The sequence below is a fragment of the Siphateles boraxobius genome, unplaced genomic scaffold (genome assembly GCF_051911475.1).
Source record: "Siphateles boraxobius isolate OS27281-9 unplaced genomic scaffold, OSU_SipBor_1 225, whole genome shotgun sequence".
Classification (NCBI taxonomy): Eukaryota; Metazoa; Chordata; class Actinopteri; order Cypriniformes; family Leuciscidae; genus Siphateles; species Siphateles boraxobius.
In genome coordinates this window covers 115,001-134,983 of record NW_027508839.1, presented here as the reverse complement: position 1 = coordinate 134,983, position 19,983 = coordinate 115,001, and the positions used below count along the sequence as shown (strand labels likewise).

The 19,983-nt window shown below is 39.8% G+C and overlaps 1 protein-coding gene across 15 annotated transcripts in view; it reads left to right on the top strand.

Annotated features, from left to right (window-relative positions):
• LOC143747542 (receptor-type tyrosine-protein phosphatase mu-like) overlaps positions 1-19,983 on the top strand; it is a 281,363-nt gene that overhangs the window by 237,226 nt on the left and 24,154 nt on the right. For all 15 annotated transcript variants that reach the window (XM_077240349.1, XM_077240347.1, XM_077240345.1 and 12 more), the window contains 4 exons: positions 1,784-1,977; positions 7,550-7,637; positions 8,314-8,390; positions 11,386-11,422. In XM_077240349.1, coding sequence (XP_077096464.1) covers positions 1,784-1,977; positions 7,550-7,637; positions 8,314-8,390; positions 11,386-11,422 — 396 coding nt within the window. The remainder of the gene's footprint in view (positions 1-1,783; positions 1,978-7,549; positions 7,638-8,313; positions 8,391-11,385; positions 11,423-19,983) is intronic.

Genomic DNA, 19,983 nt, shown 5'->3' with positions numbered 1-19,983 from the left:
CTCGACTAGTTCTCCAGAAACCCTAACCTCGACTAGTGCTCCAGAAACCCTAACTTCGACTAGTTCTCCAGAAACCCTAACCTCGACTAGTTCTCCAGAAACCCTAACCTCGACTAGTGCTCCAGAAACCCTAACTTCGACTAGTTCTCCAGAAACCCTAACCTCGATTAGTTCTCCAGAAACCCTAATCTCGACTAGTTCTCCAGAAACCCTAACCTCGACTAGTTCTCCAGAAACCCTAATCTCGACTAGTTCTCCAGAAACCCTAACCTTGACTAGTTCTCCAGAAACCCTAACCTCGACTAGTTCTCCAGAAACCCTAACCTCGACTAGTTCTCCAGAAACCCTAACCTCGAATAGTTCTCCAGAAACCCTAATCTCGACTAGTTCTCCAGAAACCCTAACCTTGACTAGTTCTCCAGAAACCCTAACCTCGACTTGTTCTCCAGAGACCCTAATCTCGACTAGTTCTCCAGAAACCCTAACCTTGACTAGTTCTCCAGAAACCTTAACCTCGACTAGTTCTCCAGAAACCCTAACCTCGACTTGTTCTCCAGAGATTTTTGGCTACACAGACTTTTAGGTCTAGAATGGGATTTTTACTTCCGATTCGGCCTTGTCTCATTCTTTCGTGCGGACGGTTCAGACGTACGTTAGTTGATGAGAAATCAGTCAGAACCTCAGATAGCCTACATGTGTAGCTGCTCTTGCTTCAAACTATCTTGTTGCTTACACCCTTTTTCCTCTCTCTTCCTGTTTTCTTTCTTCACATTTAACCTGTTATGTATCCTCTTAAAAAGTGCCCATTAATGGTAAGTTGCCAATCGGCCCTGTGTTTTTTGGGGGTTTACTGTCAGTGGGATCCGCTCCCCCTCAAACCGTGCCTCTCTCTCTCTCTCTCTCTCTCTCTCTCTCTCTCTCTCTCCTCCCTCTCTCTCTCTCTCTCTCTCTCTCTCTCTTCTCTCTCTCTCTGGCATGGCCTGGTGTCGCACGCCCTCCCCGTCCACCTGTGCAGACATTAGCTAGCATGGCCTCCTCATACACACACCGTGTGTGAAACACCCTCCACTCACCTGCATCCTCACACAGAAAAACATGCTTTTCTTACTTAGTGTTTTTGTCTTGTTTCCAGTTCAAATATCTAAAAATCAGGATTGATTTACTAAATGGGTAAAATCAAAATGAGTTTTTGCTTAAAACAAGCTAAATGATCTGCCAATGGGGTAAGAAAAATAATCTTGTTTCTGTTTGAATTAAAATAATTTTTCTTACCCCATTGGCAGATCATTTAGCTTGATTTAAGCAAAAAAAAATTTTTTTTATTTTTTCCCCCACAAAATCTTAAAAAGACATAATATCTTATGGCATATCACTCATCTAGTAAATGCATCCTGCTTTTTAGATATTTGGACTGGAAACAAGACAGAAACACTAAGTAAAGCATATTTTTGCTGTGCACATGTGCTTCTTTTGCTTTTGGTTCTGGTTTTGGTTCTGGTTCCTAACCCTGTTGTGAAGGTCCACATCCACACATCACCGTAACCCTTCATTCGGACACCATTCCACCATTCGTGCGATCTCTAGCAAGCTAGTTTATGAGAACAGACGGCTTTGTTTTGATGTGTATATTTAAGGTGCGCGTTCTGTTTATGCACATGTCGGATTAGAGTTGTTGTTGTTGTTGTTGTTGTTGTTGTGCTCATCTCTTCATGTAGTCATCTTTAGCAGCCGTGAACCTTTCGTTTTTCCATGTTTGCTGACCGTTTTTGTGGTTTTGTTTTAGATGAGAGCCAGACGATGACCAGCGAGACCAGCAGCCTGGTTCAGTCACACACACACTCCTATAAGAAGCGTGAGGCGCTGGACGTCCCGTATCAGACCGGACAGCTTCACCCCGCGATCCGTGTGGCCGATCTCCTGCAACACATCACACAGATGAAGTGTGCCGAGGGCTACGGCTTCAAGGAGGAGTACGAGGTGAGTCTGCAGGGTTACACTGCACAAAAGGCTTTTCTTAATTTGTCTTTTTGTCTTTTTTCCAATCCAAATAATCTTAAATCAAGTAGGATTTACTAGATGAGTAAAATGACTCCCTGAAAAAGAAATCCTGCTTTGTTCCTGATAAATTAAAAAAATAATAATTGAGTTTTTGCTTAAAACAAGCAAAATTATCTGCCAATGGAGTAAGAAAAATAATCTTGTTTTCTATAAGAATTAAGAATTAATTTTGTGTATTTTTATCAGGAAAAAAGATTCTAGTTTTTTAGTAAATGCTTCATGATTTAAGAATTTTTAGATATTTGGACTGGAAAAAAGTCAAAAATACTAAGTAAAGAAAGCATTTTTTGCAGTGTACTCTCCTACTATCATTTGTTTTGTCACATGTTTGTGCATCACTGCATGCTGTTTGCGTATTATGAATAATTCATCCTGAAAAATCATTTAGTCACATTTAAAGTGCCCCTATTATGCATTTTCGAGTGTAAAAGGTCTGCAAAGTTTTAAAGCTCAAAGGGCAGATAAAATAAAGTTATTGTTTACTAAAAGAAAGAAGTGATTCTGAACTGAAACGAGTCGTCAGTAATTCCAGTCTCACTTCTTGTAACAATGTAACTAATTAGCATAATGCCCGCCTCTAGTGTTGATTGGCTGAGCAGCGTCTCTTAGCTCCGCCCTCAAACACTGTAGTGTATCTGAGACTGGAAGAGTTTGGTTCGTGGTTGTTTGTGTCGAGAAGACGCTGTTTTCTGAGACTGATACGGTAAAACACGCCATCGTTACTGTTCGTATCACTGTGATCAAGAGCTGAGATTCAGATATGATAATGACCAATCACAGCAGAGCAGCTCTCAGAGAGGCGGGGCTTAGAGAGACGAAGCGTTTCAGACACTGAGAGAAAGAGCTGATGCTGACGTGGAGATTATGAGGACATTAATGTGTTTCTGACCTTGTATGAATGTGAATCTGTTGTAGGACACTCAGAAACAACATTAGGAGCCTTTAAAATAACAAAATAGGGCACTTTAAACAATGTCATTCCAAACCTGACTTTATTTCTTCTGGGAAACACAAAAGGAGATGTTTAGCAGAACGTCCAAGCAAACCAAACAAAAGTGGATTTTATGGCACTTTATTTGGTCCTTTTTTATTTTAGCTTGATTTTCATTTTGTGTTTAAATGGGAAAAAAGTCATACAGGTTTGAAACGACATGAGGATCAGTAAATGATTCAACTATTCTTTTAATTTTCACAGCAAAAAATGTATGTTCTTCCTCAGTGTTTCTGTCTTGTTTTCCAGCACAAACATCTAAACATTCTTAAATCAAGATTCATTCACTGGAGAAGCAAAACGACTTTAGATAAGAAGTCTTGTTTACTGAAAAATTTATAAAAATAAAGTGAGTTTTTGCTTAATAGAAGAACAAATATCTGTCAGTGAAGTCTGAAAAATTAACTTAATTCAAAGGGAAAACAAGATTATTTTTTAGACTCCATTGGCAGGTATTAGTTCTTCTTTTAAGCACAAACTTGCTTCATTTTGATCTTTTATTTAGTAAACAAGATTTAATATCTTCAGTAATTTTGCTTCTTCTCCAGTAAATGAATGTTGATTTAAGAATGTTTAGATGTTAGTGCTGGAAAACGAGTGAGAAGATCGTGAGGAAGATGTTTTGCACCGTGGTCTCCGGCCCGCTCCAGTGTTGGTTCTGTCCCGGCCCGTTGAGCACATTACACACACACACACACACACACACACGCTGATCCACGGCTCTGTGTGTGTGTGTGTGTGTGTGTGTCCTCTCACTCACAGCTTGATCCCTCACATCTGAATGAAGTAAATATTTCAGGCCCGAGCCGTTGGGTTGGAGCCCCCCCGAGGGCTCGTTCATTATAGATAGAGATTGTTTTAAGAGTTGGGTTAGATGTTGAGTTCAGCACTCACTCATCTCGTCTTTACTGTGTGTTTACCCTCCATGTGTACTGACAGACGCTCTGATTGAGATGACCAGCACTAAAATATTCCCTTATCTTTCCCTCCGATACATGCTTCTTGTTATTCCGTACATTAACTTTGGAAAAGATAAACGAGGTAAGCAGCCCTTTTTGGAAATATGTAAGATGTTTTAGTGTTGCTGATATGAAAGATGAGTTTTGCTTAAAGCTCCTGTAACTGGCCCTTCGCTAAGCCCCGCCTTTAAACACTGATTGTCCAATCCTAGCTTAGCAGCTGTTTTTTCTTTTCTTTTTTCTTATTGAGATAACAATATGGGAAATACAGAGTCATGTAAAACACTTGAATCTATAAAGCTGCTGTTGCCGTCCGCTGTGGGATTTTCTTCTTTTTCAAATGCGAAATGCAATGCAAAGTGTAAAAGTATGAAAACATATGGGGAAATATTATCCCAGAGTTACACAGATAGAAGGATTTTTTCATCTTTTAATAAATCTTGGCTCTTATTTTTGAATGTAAGAAGTTTGAATCAAGCCAATGCATAATTTAACTATTTCTTTAAAGAGCAACAAGTCAAGTCGGCTTTATTTCTATAGAACAGAATGTTTCAGAGCGGCTCGGAAAATATCAGTGTTGCAAAATTCATTGAGTTATACAATGAAGTGTCAATAATAGTGTCAGTGTTACAAAGTTCATCAATTATGAAACAGACGCGGTGACATAATTCATTTCCAGACCATGAAAGAATAATATGAAACCCTGGACCACAAAACCAGTCATAAGTCACATGGGGATATTTGTGGCATTAGCCAACAATACATTTTATGGGTCAAAACTATCGATTTTAAATCATTAGGATAGAAATCATTAGATTTAAATCATTAGGTTGTTAAGTAAAGATCATGTTCAATGATATTTTGTATATTTCGAGAAATTGACCCTTATGACTGGTTTTGTGGTCCAGGGTCACACATTTAGAGTTAGCAACTGTAACCAAGGGGGGCGGAGCTTAACGAAGGGGTCGCTATGGACAGAATCCAGCATCTGAATCATAATGTGAGATAAAATCCCACCGGAAGCTTCTCATATACACACACTCGAGGGTTTGGTGTCGTCACTCTCAGTAATGATGCCTAACGATAAAGAGAAGCTGGGAATTAACAACTGCATCCTAGAACAACATGCATTATTAAATCTGGCTTGATGCTTGTTTTATTCATGCTTGTTTTGACATCTTTCAGAGAGCGAGTGTGAATCGGCATTATTTGAACTGTTTATTTGATTTGATTTCTCCTTCTCCTTTAAAGGTTAACGTTATAGAGTTTGATTCTAAAGGAATCCAGATCTGATTCTTGTAATGTGTCATGGTTTGAGCTCATAGTTCCAGGCATGCGTCTGATTGGCTGTGGTTTCGAGGCTCAGCCAATCACAGCGAGTGTCCTCGAGGGACAGAAACCGCCTGGAGCTTCCCATCAGCCATTGCACCATCTCGACCCACGAAGCTTATTTATTCAGCACCACATTTCTATATTTCAAAAGATTATTTTTCCATCACGCACAGTCTGAGAATCATTATTCTCTCCAGTTTGGCTCCAGCAACTCTTTAAGTTGTTGTGTGTTTCTGTGCGTGTTGTGTTTATGCATACACACATCCTCACGGAAGCGCCGTCAGTGTTTGTTTGACAGGTTCTGCACTTTCTAACGTGCCTTGGCTTTGTGAACGCTCTCGCGGCGTGTGAATATTTAAATGTGTGTTTTCCTGCTGACTGCAGCGCCTGACGCGCGTCTCCTGCAGTTTCACTCAGCTGTCGTTATTCTCGGACTCCCGCATCTCATTATCTGAAGGTGCTTGTCAGTCGTTCGTTCGCTTCCACACACTGTCACTTACGAGACGTCAGAGGACAAGCGTCTCCGAACACACACGGCCGCGCTGAACAACAGAATAAAATAAAGCTTTAGACAGAGGACGTCGACATGCATTACAGCGTTTTAATGTCTCTTTTGATGCACGAAAACAAAGGCAAACAAAACTTTGATAATAATCATAAATGTTTCTTGAGCATCAAATCATCATATTATATAGATTTCTGAAGGATCATGTGACACTAGAGACTGGAGTAATGATGCTGAAAATTCAGCTTTGATCACAGGAATAAATTACACTTTACTATATATTCACATAGAAAACTGATGATTTATGGAATAATATTTCAAATTTTTACTATATTCTTGCCTTGGTGAGCAGAAGAGACTTTAAAACGTTACAAATCCTTTCCACCACAAACTATTCAGAATGAGATATTTAATTTTTTCTGTAGACACAAATGTGGTGAGTTTATATATTTTTTTAAATTAAAGTTTGTGCTGTTTATTAGTGTTCCTGTGAGTCTTGTAAAGGACTACAGCAGATTACAGAACGTCCCGGTCTCATGAATCATGATAAACCGTACGCTTTAGTTATGATCTCGATCAGACACTCAGTTTGCTCTCGTTTGTGTGTGTGAATATCCGCATCAGTAAAGCACGAGACGGATGATGAAGAGCGTGTCATCGTTGTGTTCTATCGCATCAGTTGTCTGTGGACAGTGGAAATAATGCAGTATTTTTATCTGGCCTTCAGAAGCCAGCGCTGAAGTTTATTTCCATAATCATCTGTAATTGCTCGGCCTCCATTAATGTTTCATGAGCTTCGGTTCAGGAGGAAGAAACGTCTGCTTTAATTCCTCTAATGTAAGTCGTGTGTGTTCTGAGGTCACGTGATTAAAGTTAACTCGTTAAGCAGCTTTTGTGGAGTAATGTTAATACACACAAACCCTCATCCTTCCCTCACACTTTATATCATATCTTTCCCTCGAGGTCAAAATGGGGCCCTTAAATTATTTAAAAAAAGAAAGCTCATTTTATTTCATTTTGATCATTTTTTTTTCAATTTTTTTAATGCAATGTTTAGGAGATTTTTTGTTATTTTATATTTTATTTACCTTTAAATTACTAGATTTGATGATTAAATAATAAATAAATAGTAATTTAAGCACATTCCTCACATTCTTTCAATTTAAATTCAAAATAACTCACAATTTCATGCATAACCCTTTTAATTCAGTTTGAAATATCTTACATCGGGTGTGTATGCATTCAGATACACATGTAGACATTATAGAAAATAAAAAGAAATTGGTTTTAGCATTTTTAGTTTGAATTGTGAGCATTTTTATGTTTTTCTATGTGTACTGAAGCATTCCTGCCATTCCTTCATTCCTAACGGGTCAGATTGAGCCGAGAGCGAGGATTTATTAAAGGATTAGTTACTTTTTTAAATTTCAGCCACAAAACTCCAAGAATCCATTCAATTATTTGTGTGTGTATTCATGGTTCAAATGCGACGGAAGTCCTGGGGTCTTTTACAAGATGAGCTGAAGCTGAAACTGTGTTTGTTCTCATATTCTGACACGTGAAAACTCAAGTTGGCTTTTTCCCCTGACAGACTTCATCAGGATCTGTTGTGTTGACCTTTAACCTGTCGTTCGTTCTCTCTGCTAACCCTCCTTCTGTCTGTGTTTATGATTGTTTATGATTATGTTTATGATTATGTTTCAGAGCTTCTTCGAAGGACAGGCGGCGCCGTGGGACTCGGCCAAGAAAGACGAGAACCGAATGAAGAACCGCTACGGGAACATCATCGCATGTACGTAGAGAAGCGTGTTCCTCCGAGCGTGTGTGTGTGTGTGTGTGTTTGTGTGTGATGAGAGTCACACTCTCCTACAGCAGAGAGAGCTTCACACACACACACACACACACACACACACACACATGCAGTGTCAGTGGTCATTATGAAAATGAGCTTATAGTAATTAGGATGATGATTCCGGACGTTGCTGTAAGACAGTTTTCCCAGGAGCCGCTGTGTGTGTGTGTGTGTGTGTGTGTGTGTGTGTGTGTGTGTGTGTGTGTGTGTGTGTGTGTGTGTGTGTGTGTGTGTGTGTGTGTGTGTGTGTGTGAAGCGGCGTCACGTGACTTCAGTGTCTCTCAGACGAGACGAAACAAACAAAAATAAAGATGGACTTCTGGTACTTTTTGTGATCAGGTCTCACACACACTTACACACTTTTTCTTCTGACAAGCAGTGCCAATATAATATAATATAATATGATATCATATAATGTAATATATTAAGCATTAATGTTGAGGCCTGAGATGGTACAGAATGATGATGACTGTAACTTGTTGTGTGTGTGTGTGTGTGTGTGTGTGTGTGTGTGTGTGTGTGTGTGTGTGTGTGTGTGTGTGTGTGTGTGTGTGTGTGTGTGTGTGTGTGTGTGTGTGTGTGTGTGTGTGTGTGTGTGTGTGTGTGTGTGTTTCAGACGATCACTCGCGTGTGCGACTGCAGCCTCTGGACGGAGAGCAGAGCTCCGATTACATTAATGCTAATTATGTTGATGTAAGTATAAGTACACACACAAGCCAGAGCTTACATTACAGGTGTGTGTGTGTGTGTGTGTGTGTGTGTGTGTGTGTGTGTGTGTGTGTGTGTGTGTGTGTGTGTGTTTTAACTCTCCCAGTCAGTATGAGGATCACAGCTCCTCTTATTCTCGTCTTGTCTCACCAAACACACACACACACACACAGTTAATCCAGACGCACGTCAGCAGATTTAAGATTAGATTTTCCCGCCCCAGACGTAAACACACACGACACCTGTGGGTTTGAACACACACACTACTGTGTGTTACATTAGATTATTTTATATTAGATTATTTTATATCATGTTATGCTGTTATATAGTTAATAAATAACATCAGATGTCACTCTTTTGCAGCTCAGGAAACATCATTGTTTTTATTATTAGGTCATAAAAGCTGCTTGATATCTATAACAGTGTGTTTTAAATTCCATCCCATAATTCCCATAATTCCCTCATCCTGTGGTTATTGAGTTGTCCCTGGAGATTGCCTTACTAAAATAACCAGCTGGTGTTTCTTCTCCTCCTGGTGTTGTTAACAGAGTAAATGTTGTTTTCCAAACGCTTCCACACACACACACACACACACACACACACTGATCCGCTTCTGTCCCGAGAATATCCCGGAAGAGCATCACTGGGTCGGGAGTGATTGAAGAAGTGGATTCTGGGAGGTTCTAGATCAAAGAGAAGCTCACTAGTTTTATCAGATTCACTCTCCTCTGTTTAATATCACATAATCATGTTATATTGCCTCTAGTTGTTGTTAAACGGGGAAAATACAAAACAAAAAAGAACGAATTTTGTTTCCAGGATTGATGGCAATTACGTAACCTCATTAATAACCCTTTTATGCATGAATGTTCCGCCAGTCATTATTACAGTTTCGGGTCTTTAGTGACCGATCTATATCTGTTGCTCTATAGTATAAAACGGCCCTGATTTTATAACAATTACAAACAAATAAAATAAACCATATTTCGTAACCTTTTGGAAGTTGTAAAGGTTGAATTTGAGCAGATGATTTAAAAACATCACATCATCATAGTGTGTCAGACATCAGGGAATTGAGGAATAAAGATGAATTGCAGCTTCTACAACAAATGAATTAGAAAACAGACATTGTTTTAAATATCTTTTAAACATCCACATAGAAATAAAGTCTGACGTGATGATGAGTAAATGATGACAGAATGATGGATCTGTGCGTGAACGTTCCTTTAATGACGTTAGCAGCGTGTTTCTGTTGTTCAGTGAAGTTCAGTGTTTGCTAATGAAGCAGAAGCAGAAGGCGGTTAATAACCATAATTTGTTTTATAGATGAATTCTCAGAGTAGATCATTAAAATCGATTAGAAATAACCCTTGTGAGAACCCAGGCTCAGTCTCAGTTCTCTTCTGGCCAATGAACGAACAGTGTATGATTATAATTCACGCAGCATTACTCGTCAGAGGTCAGATTTGATCAGAACTTTCACAATATTTATCCAGTTCATCTGGTTGGGTCGGAGTCATCACGCCGGGATGGAGACGAGTTTGTTGAGGTGTCCATGAGGCCTTCACAGTGTTGATGAGGCTGGCACTTCAGGGATGCGTTGTCGTCGTGTCCATGTGATGGTGCTTCATCAGATCCGGATACGGCCTGGATCCGGCGGACTGCGGTAAACCTCGGGATAAACAGAGAGACTAATATTAGCGTAGACGCCATCCTTCTTATGATGTAACTAACGAGTACATCAGGATTTATGGGAAGTGTTCCCGGTTTCGGCTGACCTAATCTAAGCAGCCTAATATTGAATTATAGAAGTCTATAGAGTGTTATGTGAATGCTAGGTCAAAGAGATGTGTTTTTAGTCTAGCTTTGAACTGACAGACTGTGTCTGCTTCCCGGACAATGTTAGGAAGATTGTTCCAGAGTTTTGGTGCTAAATAGGAAAAGGATCTACCGCCAGCAGTCGATTTATATATTCTAGGTATTATCAACTGGCCGGAGTTTTGAGATCGCAATAGACGTGAAGGACTATAATGCGTTAAGAGCTCGCTCAAGTACTGGGGAGCTAAACCATTTAGTGCTTTGTAAGTAATCAGCAATATTTTAATATTTAATATTTTTATGCAGCCTAATATTGAATTATAGAAGTCTATAATGTGTTATGTGAATGCTAAGCCAAAGAGATGTGTGATGATGATGAGGAGGAGGAGATGATGATGATGATGAGGAGGAGGAGATGATGATGATGATGAGGAGGAGGAGATGATGATGATGATGAGGAGGAGGAGATGATGATGATGAGGAGGAGGAGAGGATGATGATGAAGAGCGTGGTGCTTCTTCCTCCTCTGAGCTTCGCTGGGAAACGAGATTCTTGACAAATGGAATGATCAGAGTATCCAAATCCCACAGACACTGAGCCTCTATTCTATTATTCTATAACATAATCCCACAATCTGTGTTGGAGGAATTACTGTAGATATGTGCAGTGAAGTATTTACTGTGTGTGTGTGTGTGTGTGTGTGTATCTGTATCTGTTTGTTTGTTTTGTTTGTTTGTTTGTGTGTGTGTGTGTGTCTGTGTGTCTGTATTTGTTTGTTTGGTTGTTTGTGTGTGTTTGTGTGTGTGTGTGTGTGTGTGTGTGTGTGTGTGTGTGTGTGTGTGTGTGTGTGTGTGTGTGTGTGTGTGTGTGTGTGTGTGTGTGTGTCTGTATCTGTTCGTTTGTTTGTTTGTGTGGGTGTGTGTGTGTCTGTATCTGTTTGTTTGTTTGTTTGTTTGTTTGTCTGTATTAAATAGTTTTAAATTATTATTTTAAATCATTATATATAATATTACATTTGATTACAATTGATAATTATATTTAAGTAATTGTTAATATAATTTCAATATAAAATAATTAAATAATTTATAATTTAATCTTGCAAAATTTTTATTTTTTATTTCTTATTTATTTCTAAAATATAATGTTCTTGTTTTCTGTATAGGGCTACCATCGACCGAACCACTACATCGCCACACAAGGTAAGACACACACATTCATTACTTTGTGTTGTTGTTCGAACAACTTTAGGCTGGAGACACTCACACACACAGTGTCACACACACTCACACACACATATACACACGCCCTGATCAATGTTCCCTCTAATTTTTTTTCTTGCTGAGCAAAACTTTTTTCTATTGGGCGGACATATTTCGCCACCTGAGCAAAAATATTCTTTATACCTGACCTGTAAAGCATACGTAGAAACACAATGGTTTCAACATTCAGTCGTAACTTTTAACTTGAATGTGGCATTTCTATTTTATTTGACTTATTGTAACTTATTGGTATTAAAATCATATTTTTGAAAAAGAAGCAGTTAATTAAGAAGTCACTAAATGCTCACTGCCAATCACACGTGCTCACATCATTCTCTTTCTATGAAACCTGTGAACTGCATTCACCAGTTTTCACTCTATAGCGGTTGACCAGAGCACTGAAATTATTTCTCACTTAAACTACAATCAAATGGATTTCCCCACACATTTCGCGTCAGTCCTCTGCGTGGCATTTTAATCTTTTCTGCGCGGCCGCGGCTTCAGAAGTGCGCGGCCTCAGCATCAGAAGTGCGCGGCCTCAGCATCAGAAGTGCTCTGTGAGGTGTCTCTGATTGGTAGTTAATTGTTGTGAGGTGTCTCTGATTGGTAGTTAATTGTAGTGAGGTGTTTGTTATTGGTTGTTAATTGTAGTGAGGTGTCTTTGATTGGTGGTTAATTGTAGTGAGGTGTCTCTGATTGGTGGTTAATGGTAGTGAGGTGTCTCTGATTGGTGATTAATTGTAGTGAGGTGTCTCTGATTGGTGGTTAATTGTAGTGAGGTGTCTCTGATTGGTGGTTAATTGTAGTGAGGTGTCTTTGATTGGTGGTTGATTGTAGTGAGGTGTCTCTGATTGGTGGTTAATTGTAGTGAGGTGTCTCTGATTGGTGGTTAATTGTAGTGAGGTGTCTTTGATTGGTGGTTAATTGTAGTGAGGTGTCTCTGATTGGTGGTTAATTGTTGTGAGGTGTCTGTAATTGGTGGTTAATTGTAGTGAGGTGTCTCTGATTGTTGGTTAATTGTAGTGAGGTGTCTCTGATTGGTAGTTAATTGTAGTGAGGTGTCTCTGATTGGTGATTAATTGTAGTGAGGTGTCTCTGATTGGTGGTTGATTGTAGTGAGGTGTCTCTGATTGGTGGTTAATTGTAGTGAGGTGTCTTTGATTGGTGGTTAATTGTTGTGAGGTGTCTCTGATTGGTGGTTAATTGTAGTGAGGTGTCTGTGATTGGTGGTTAATGGTAGTGAGGTGTGTCTGATTGGTGGTTAATGGTAGTGAGGTGTCTGTGATTGGTAGTTAATTGTAGTGAGGTGTGTCTGATTGGTGGTTAATTGTAGTGAGGTGTGTCTGATTGGTGGTTAATTGTAGTGAGGTGTCTGTGATTGGTAGTTCATTGTAGCGAGGTGTGTCTGATTGGTGGTTAATGGTAGTGAGGTGTCTGTGATTGGTAGTTAATTGTAGTGAGGTGCCTCTGATTGGTGGTTAATTGTAGTGAGGTGTCTCTGATTGGTGGTTAATTGTAGTGAGGTGTGTCTGATTGGTAGTTAATTGTAGTGAGGTGTGTCTGATTGGTGGTTAATCGTAGTGAGGTGTCTCTGATTGGTAGTTAATTGTAGTGAGGTGTCTGTGATTGGTACTTAATTGTAGTGAGGTGTCTCTGATTGTTGGTTAATGGTAGTGAGGTGTCTCTGATTGGTGGTTGATTGTAGTGAGGTGCCTCTGATTGGTAGTTAATTGTAGTTAGGTGTCTCTGATTGGTAGTTAATTGTAGTGAGGTGTCTCTGATTGGTGGTTAATTGTAGTGAGGTGTCTCTGATTGGTAGTTAATTGTAGTGAGGTGTCTCTGATTGGTGGTTAATTGTAGTGAGGTGTCTCTGATTGGTAGTTAATTGTTGTGAGGTGTCTGTGATTGGTGGTTAATGGTAGTGAGGTGTCTCTGATTGGTAGTTAATTGTAGTGAGGTGTCTCTGATTGGTGGTTAAATGTAGTGAGGTGTCTCTGATTGGTAGTTAATTGTAGTGAGGTGTCTGTGATTGGTGGTTAATGGTAGTGAGGTGTCTCTGATTGGTGGTTGATTGTAGTGAGGTGCCTCTGATTGGTAGTTAATTGTAGTTAGGTGTCTCTGATTGGTACTTAATTGTAGTGAGGTGTCTCTGATTGGTGGTTAATGGTAGTGAGGTGTCTCTGATTGGTGGTTGATTGTAGTGAGGTGCCTCTGATTGGTACTTAATTGTAGTGAGGTGTCTCTGATTGGTGGTTAATGGTAGTGAGGTGTCTCTGATTGGTGGTTGATTGTAGTGAGGTGCCTCTGATTGGTAGTTAATTGTAGTTAGGTGTCTCTGATTGGTAGTTAATTGTAGTGAGGTGTCTCTGATTGGTGGTTAATTGTAGTGAGGTGTCTCTGATTGGTGGTTAATTGTAGTGAGGTGTCTCTGATTGGTGGTTAATTGTAGTGAGGTGTCTCTGATTGGTGGTTAATTGTAGTGAGGTGTCTCTGATTGGTGGTTAATTGTAGTGAGGTGTCTCTGATTGGTACTTAATTGTAGTGAGGTGTCTCTGATTGGTGGTTAATGGTAGTGAGGTGCCTCTGATTGGTGGTTAATTGTAGTGAGGTGTCTCTGATTGTTGGTTAATTGTAGTGAGGTGTCTCTGATTGGTTGTTAATTGTAGTGAGGTGCCTCTGATTGGTAGTTAATTGTAGTGAGGTGTCTCTGATTGGTTGTTAATTGTAGTGAGGTGTCTCTGATTGGTGGTTAATTGTAGTGAGGTGTCTCTGATTGGTTGTTAATTGTAGTGAGGTGTCTCTGATTGGTTGTTAATTGTAGTGAGGTGCCTCTGATTGGTGGTTAATTGTAGTGAGGTGTCTCTGATTGGTTGTTAATTGTAGTGAGGTGCCTCTGATTGGTAGTTAATTGTTGTGAGGTGTCTGTGATTGGTGGTTAATTGTAGTGAGGTGTCTCTGATTGGTGGTTAATGGTAGTGAGGTGTCTCTGATTGGTAGTTAATTGTAGTGAGGTGTCTCTGATTGGTACTTAATTGTAGTGAGGTGTCTCTGATTGGTGGTTAATGGTAGTGAGGTGCCTCTGATTGGTAGTTAATTGTAGTTAGGTGTCTCTGATTGGTAGTTAATTGTAGTGAGGTGTCTCTGATTGGTGGTTAATGGTAGTGAGGTGTCTCTGATTGGTGGTTGATTGTAGTGAGGTGCCTCTGATTGGTAGTTAATTGTAGTTAGGTGTCTCTGATTGGTAGTTAATTGTAGTGAGGTGTCTCTGATTGGTAGTTAATTGTAGTGAGGTGTCTCTGATTGGTAGTTAATTGTTGTGAGGTGTCTCTGATTGGTGGTTAATTGTAGTGAGGTGTCTCTGATTGTTGGTTAATTGTAGTGAGGTGTCTCTGATTGGTGGTTAATTGTAGTGAGGTGTCTGTAATTGGTAGTTAATTGTTGTGAGGTGTCTCTGATTGGTGGTTAATTGTAGTGAGGTGTCTCTGATTGTTGGTTAATTGTTGTGAGGTGTCTCTGATTGTTGGTTAATTGTAGTGAGGTGTCTCTGATTGGTAATTAATTGTAGTGAGGTGTCTCTGATTGGTGATTAATTGTAGTGAGGTGTCTCTGATTGGTGGTTAATTGTAGTGAGGTGTCTCTGATTGGTGGTTAATTGTAGTGAGGTGTCTCTGATTGGTGGTTAATGGTAGTGAGGTGTCTCTGATTGGTGGTTAATGGTAGTGAGGTGTCTCTGATTGGTGGTTGATTGTAGTGAGGTGCCTCTGATTGGTAGTTAATTGTAGTTAGGTGTCTCTGATTGGTGGTTAATTGTTGTGAGGTGTCTCTGATTGTTGGTTAATTGTTGTGAGGTGTCTCTGATTGTTGGTTAATTGTAGTGAGGTGTCTCTGATTGGTAATTAATTGTAGTGAGGTGTCTCTGATTGGTGATTAATTGTAGTGAGGTGTCTCTGATTGGTGGTTAATTGTAGTGAGGTGTCTCTGATTGGTGGTTGATTGTAGTGAGGTGCCTCTGATTGGTGGTTAATTGTAGTGAGGTGTCTCTGATTGGTGGTTAATGGTAGTGAGGTGTCTCTGATTGGTGGTTGATTGTAGTGAGGTGCCTCTGATTGGTAGTTAATTGTAGTTAGGTGTCTCTGATTGGTAGTTAATTGTAGTGAGGTGTCTCTGATTGGTAGTTAATTGTTGTGAGGTCTCTCTGATTGGTGGTTAATTGTAGTGAGGTGTCTCTGATTGTTGGTTAATTGTAGTGAGGTGTCTCTGATTGGTGGTTAATTGTAGTGAGGTGTCTGTAATTGGTAGTTAATTGTTGTGAGGTGTCTCTGATTGGTGGTTAATTGTAGTGAGGTGTCTCTGATTGTTGGTTAATTGTAGTGAGGTGTCTCTGATTGGTGGTTAATTGTAGTGAGGTGTCTCTGATTGGTGGTTAATTGTAGTGAGGTGTCTCTGATTGTTGGTTAATTGTAGTGAGGTGTCTCTGATTGTTGGTTAATTGTAGTGAGGTGTCTCTGATTGGTGGTTAATTGTAGTGAGGTGTCTCTGATTGGTGGTTAATTGTAGTGAGGTGTCTCTGATTGGTGGTTAATTGTAGTGAGGTGTCTCTGATTGTTGGTTAATTGTAGTGAGGTGTCTCTGATTGTTGGTTAATTGTAGTGAGGTGTCTGTAATTGGTGGTTAATTGTTGTGAGGTGTTTGAGTGAGTTCCTGCGGTCTGAACGCATCACTTCCTCAAATAGAGTCAGAAGCTGCTCTTGTGTTTCTGGGATCGATTAATTTCCTGTTCATTAGAGCGATGCCACATATAAAACACCTCTTTATTTCTTCCCTCCTTCCGTTCTGTCGTCTTCATCCTGATCCATCACTCCTTACGTCCCAGCAGGAGTTTTAAACCAGCCGCTGAGTTTAACGGGTCACTCATCCGAGAGGAGCATGCTGCCGTCTTCCTCAGAAAAATCATTTTTATGGGATAAGATTTATTTATTTATTCAGGTTTGCCTTGCTTGCTTGTAGGATTGCACAATTTGACAAAAAAATATTATATTATATTATTATTCTTGCTGGGCAGCGATTAATTTGCAATTAGATTAATCACATCCAAAATAAATGTTTGCATAATATATGTGTGTGTGTACTGTGTATAGTTATTTTGTATATATAAAGAAACACACACATGCATGTATATATTTAAGAAAAAATATTTATATTTATATATAAATAAATTATGGAAAAATATATATTCAGCATATACATGCAAATATTTCTTAAATATATACATACATGCATGTGTGTGTATACAAAAGAATTATACACAGTACACACACATATATTATGGAAACACAAACATTTATTTGGATGTGATTTAATCGTGATTAATCGTAAAACAGCCGTAATTATTATATGATTATATATCAATGTGAGAATAATGATAAATATTATTTCAATGTAAAATAAAAATCGGAAAATGTTTTTTACAGGATGAGATTTATTTATTTATTCTGGTTTGCAGTGCTTGTCTGTAAGGTTGTAAGGTAATATATATATATATATATATATATATATATATATATATATATATATATATATCAGTATGACTATAATAAATATTATTTCAATGTAATATAAAATAGAGTATTTAAGAAAAATTACAATAATTTCATTTACAGTACAGCTATAAAATTACAATACTAGCATTTATGACTTATTTTCTTATTTCACTCTGAAACATCGGTGCATATATTTATTGGATTAAATCGTTTTGTTTTATTGCGAATAATAAACACACACACCCTGCTGTTCTTTCTGTCTGCAGTCGAACACTAAAGATGATGTTTTGAAATATGTTTTTCTTGTGAAAGCAGCGGCATGTGAGCAATAATGACTGACTTTACATTTCTGGAGAAACTATCAGTTTACATCTTTAATGCGGGACACTGATGTTTTAGGTTCATTAAGAGTTGAGGAATCCCGTGTAAATGTCAGTGTTAGTCAAGGACTCAGTCACACACACTCAGTCACACACACACACACACACACTAGGAATCTTTCCTGCATTGTGTGTGTAAATGACTTGCATAAATGCAGCACAAGTGAGCGAGCAGCTGCACTCGTCTAATGTGACGGATGAAAAACTGGGAATAATTCCCCGTGCCGAATCCCGGAGGTGTCGTTGAGTTGAGCGGGAGAAGATGAAAGCATTATTCCCCGGTGCGGAAACAGCGGGAACACTCCGATCGCTCCGGTTTCTCCGATGATAATTGCTGTCGCCTGATACACTCACAGGATCAGCACACGCACTCGCACGCACACAGACACACACACAGGCACACACACTCACACACACACACACACACAGGCACACGCACTCGCACGCACACAGACACACACACACAGGCACACGCACTCACTCACACACACACACAGGCACTCGCACGCACACAGACACACACACAGGCACACGCACTCACTCACACACACACACAGGCACACGCACTCGCACGCACACAGACACACACACACAGGCACACGCACTCACTCACACACACGCACTCGCACGCACACAGACACACACAGGCACACGCACTCACACACACACACACACACAGGCACTCGCACTCGCACGCACACAGACACACACACACAGACACACACACTCACTCACACACACACACACAGGCACACGCACTCGCACGCACACAGACACACACACACAGGCACACGCACTCACTCACACACACACACAGGCACACGCACTCGCACGCACAAAGACACACACACAGGCACACGCACTCACTCACACACACACACAGGCACACACACGCACTCACTCACACACACACACAGGCACACACACTCGCACGCACACAGACACACACACAGGCACACACACGCACTCACTCACACACACACACAGGCACACACACTCGCACGCACACAGACACACACACAGGCACACGCACACACTCTCACACACACACACACACTCGCACGCACACAGACACACACACAGGCAGACGCACTCACTCACATACACACACAGGCACACTCACACACGCACTCGCACACACACACACACACACACACACACACGCACACGCACACGCACACACACAGACACACACACAGGCACACGCACACACACACACACACACACACTCTCACACACACTCTCACATGCACGCGCACACACACACACACATACACACACACGTGTGTATGGATATAAAAGCTGGTGTTTTCCGGCAGCTCGGAGCATCGGAACACGGCCGCAGATTTGCATGAGCTAATTAGCTTGTCAGAAGTCATTTTGGAATTTGCGTGTTGATTAAAAACAATGCTAATTAGAATTAATTAAACGAGTGATTTTAATTCCTCTGGCTGCTGTTATTGCGGCTGTGACTCACATGTTGCTCTTATTGAGTTGATTTGAAGCTTTAATAGAAACGCAGACGCATAAATCTGTTCCCGCTCGTTTCCACGCGTTTATGAACGAGCGTTTGAACGTTTCCAGTCGCTGGAAAACATGTTCGATAATCCCACCGAGAGCATTCATGTTTACTGCTCTGTGTGTGTGTGTGTGTGTGTGTGTGTGTGTGTGTGTGTGTGTGTGTGTGTGTGTGTGTGTGTGTGTGTGTGTGTGTGTGTGTGTGTCTGTGTGCGTGTGTGTGTGTGTGTGTGTGTGTGTGTGTGTGTGTGTGTGTGTGTGTGTGTGTGTTTGTGTGTGTGTGTGTGTGTGTTCATGTTTATGGCATTATGTGACAATCTCACTGTCCAGCTCTCGTATCATCCAGAAATCAAAACAACGAAAAATATACATTTTTGCATTAGGAATATGATGTTTATTTTATACAGTTAAACCAAAAAAAATGTCAGACACCAGATATAATTTGTGATATTTTTCACTAGTGTGTGCAGGACACTATAGTTCATTTCTGTAAGTGAGGAGAGAAAAATAAAGTAAACTGTGACATATTATACACAATAATTCTTCATACAGTGACCAAAAATGATTGGGACACTTTGAGCTGATCATGTTTTAAGTGTTTTTTCTTTAATAGCTAATGCAGCTTTTTACACCACAGACTGAACAACATGAAGCATTGCTTGGTAACTGGTTGAGCTAAACTGGTATTATCTAATTGTGTAGTTAAATTTAACAGCTGACAGATATTCAACATAATTCATGTGTGAGAGTCTAACAGAAGGACGGACAAAACCAGTCAAATATCAATATGAGTTCATGTCATATATTACCATTACCATTTATAGCGAATAAACTGATAATGTGAGGAATGTTGAAGGTGTCTGAATTAATGTTGGTTTAACTGTAGTTATTTGTTGACATGCAGTCAGAATATTGTGTCAAATCACGTTTAATTATACAGCGCTTTTACAATAAATATTGTTTCAAAGCAGCTTTACAGAGATAACAGGAAAATAATGCAACAAAGTTTGTTTCCAGAAGAAAATATCGTCACAGTCCAGTTTAAGTAAGTTCAGTGATGTTT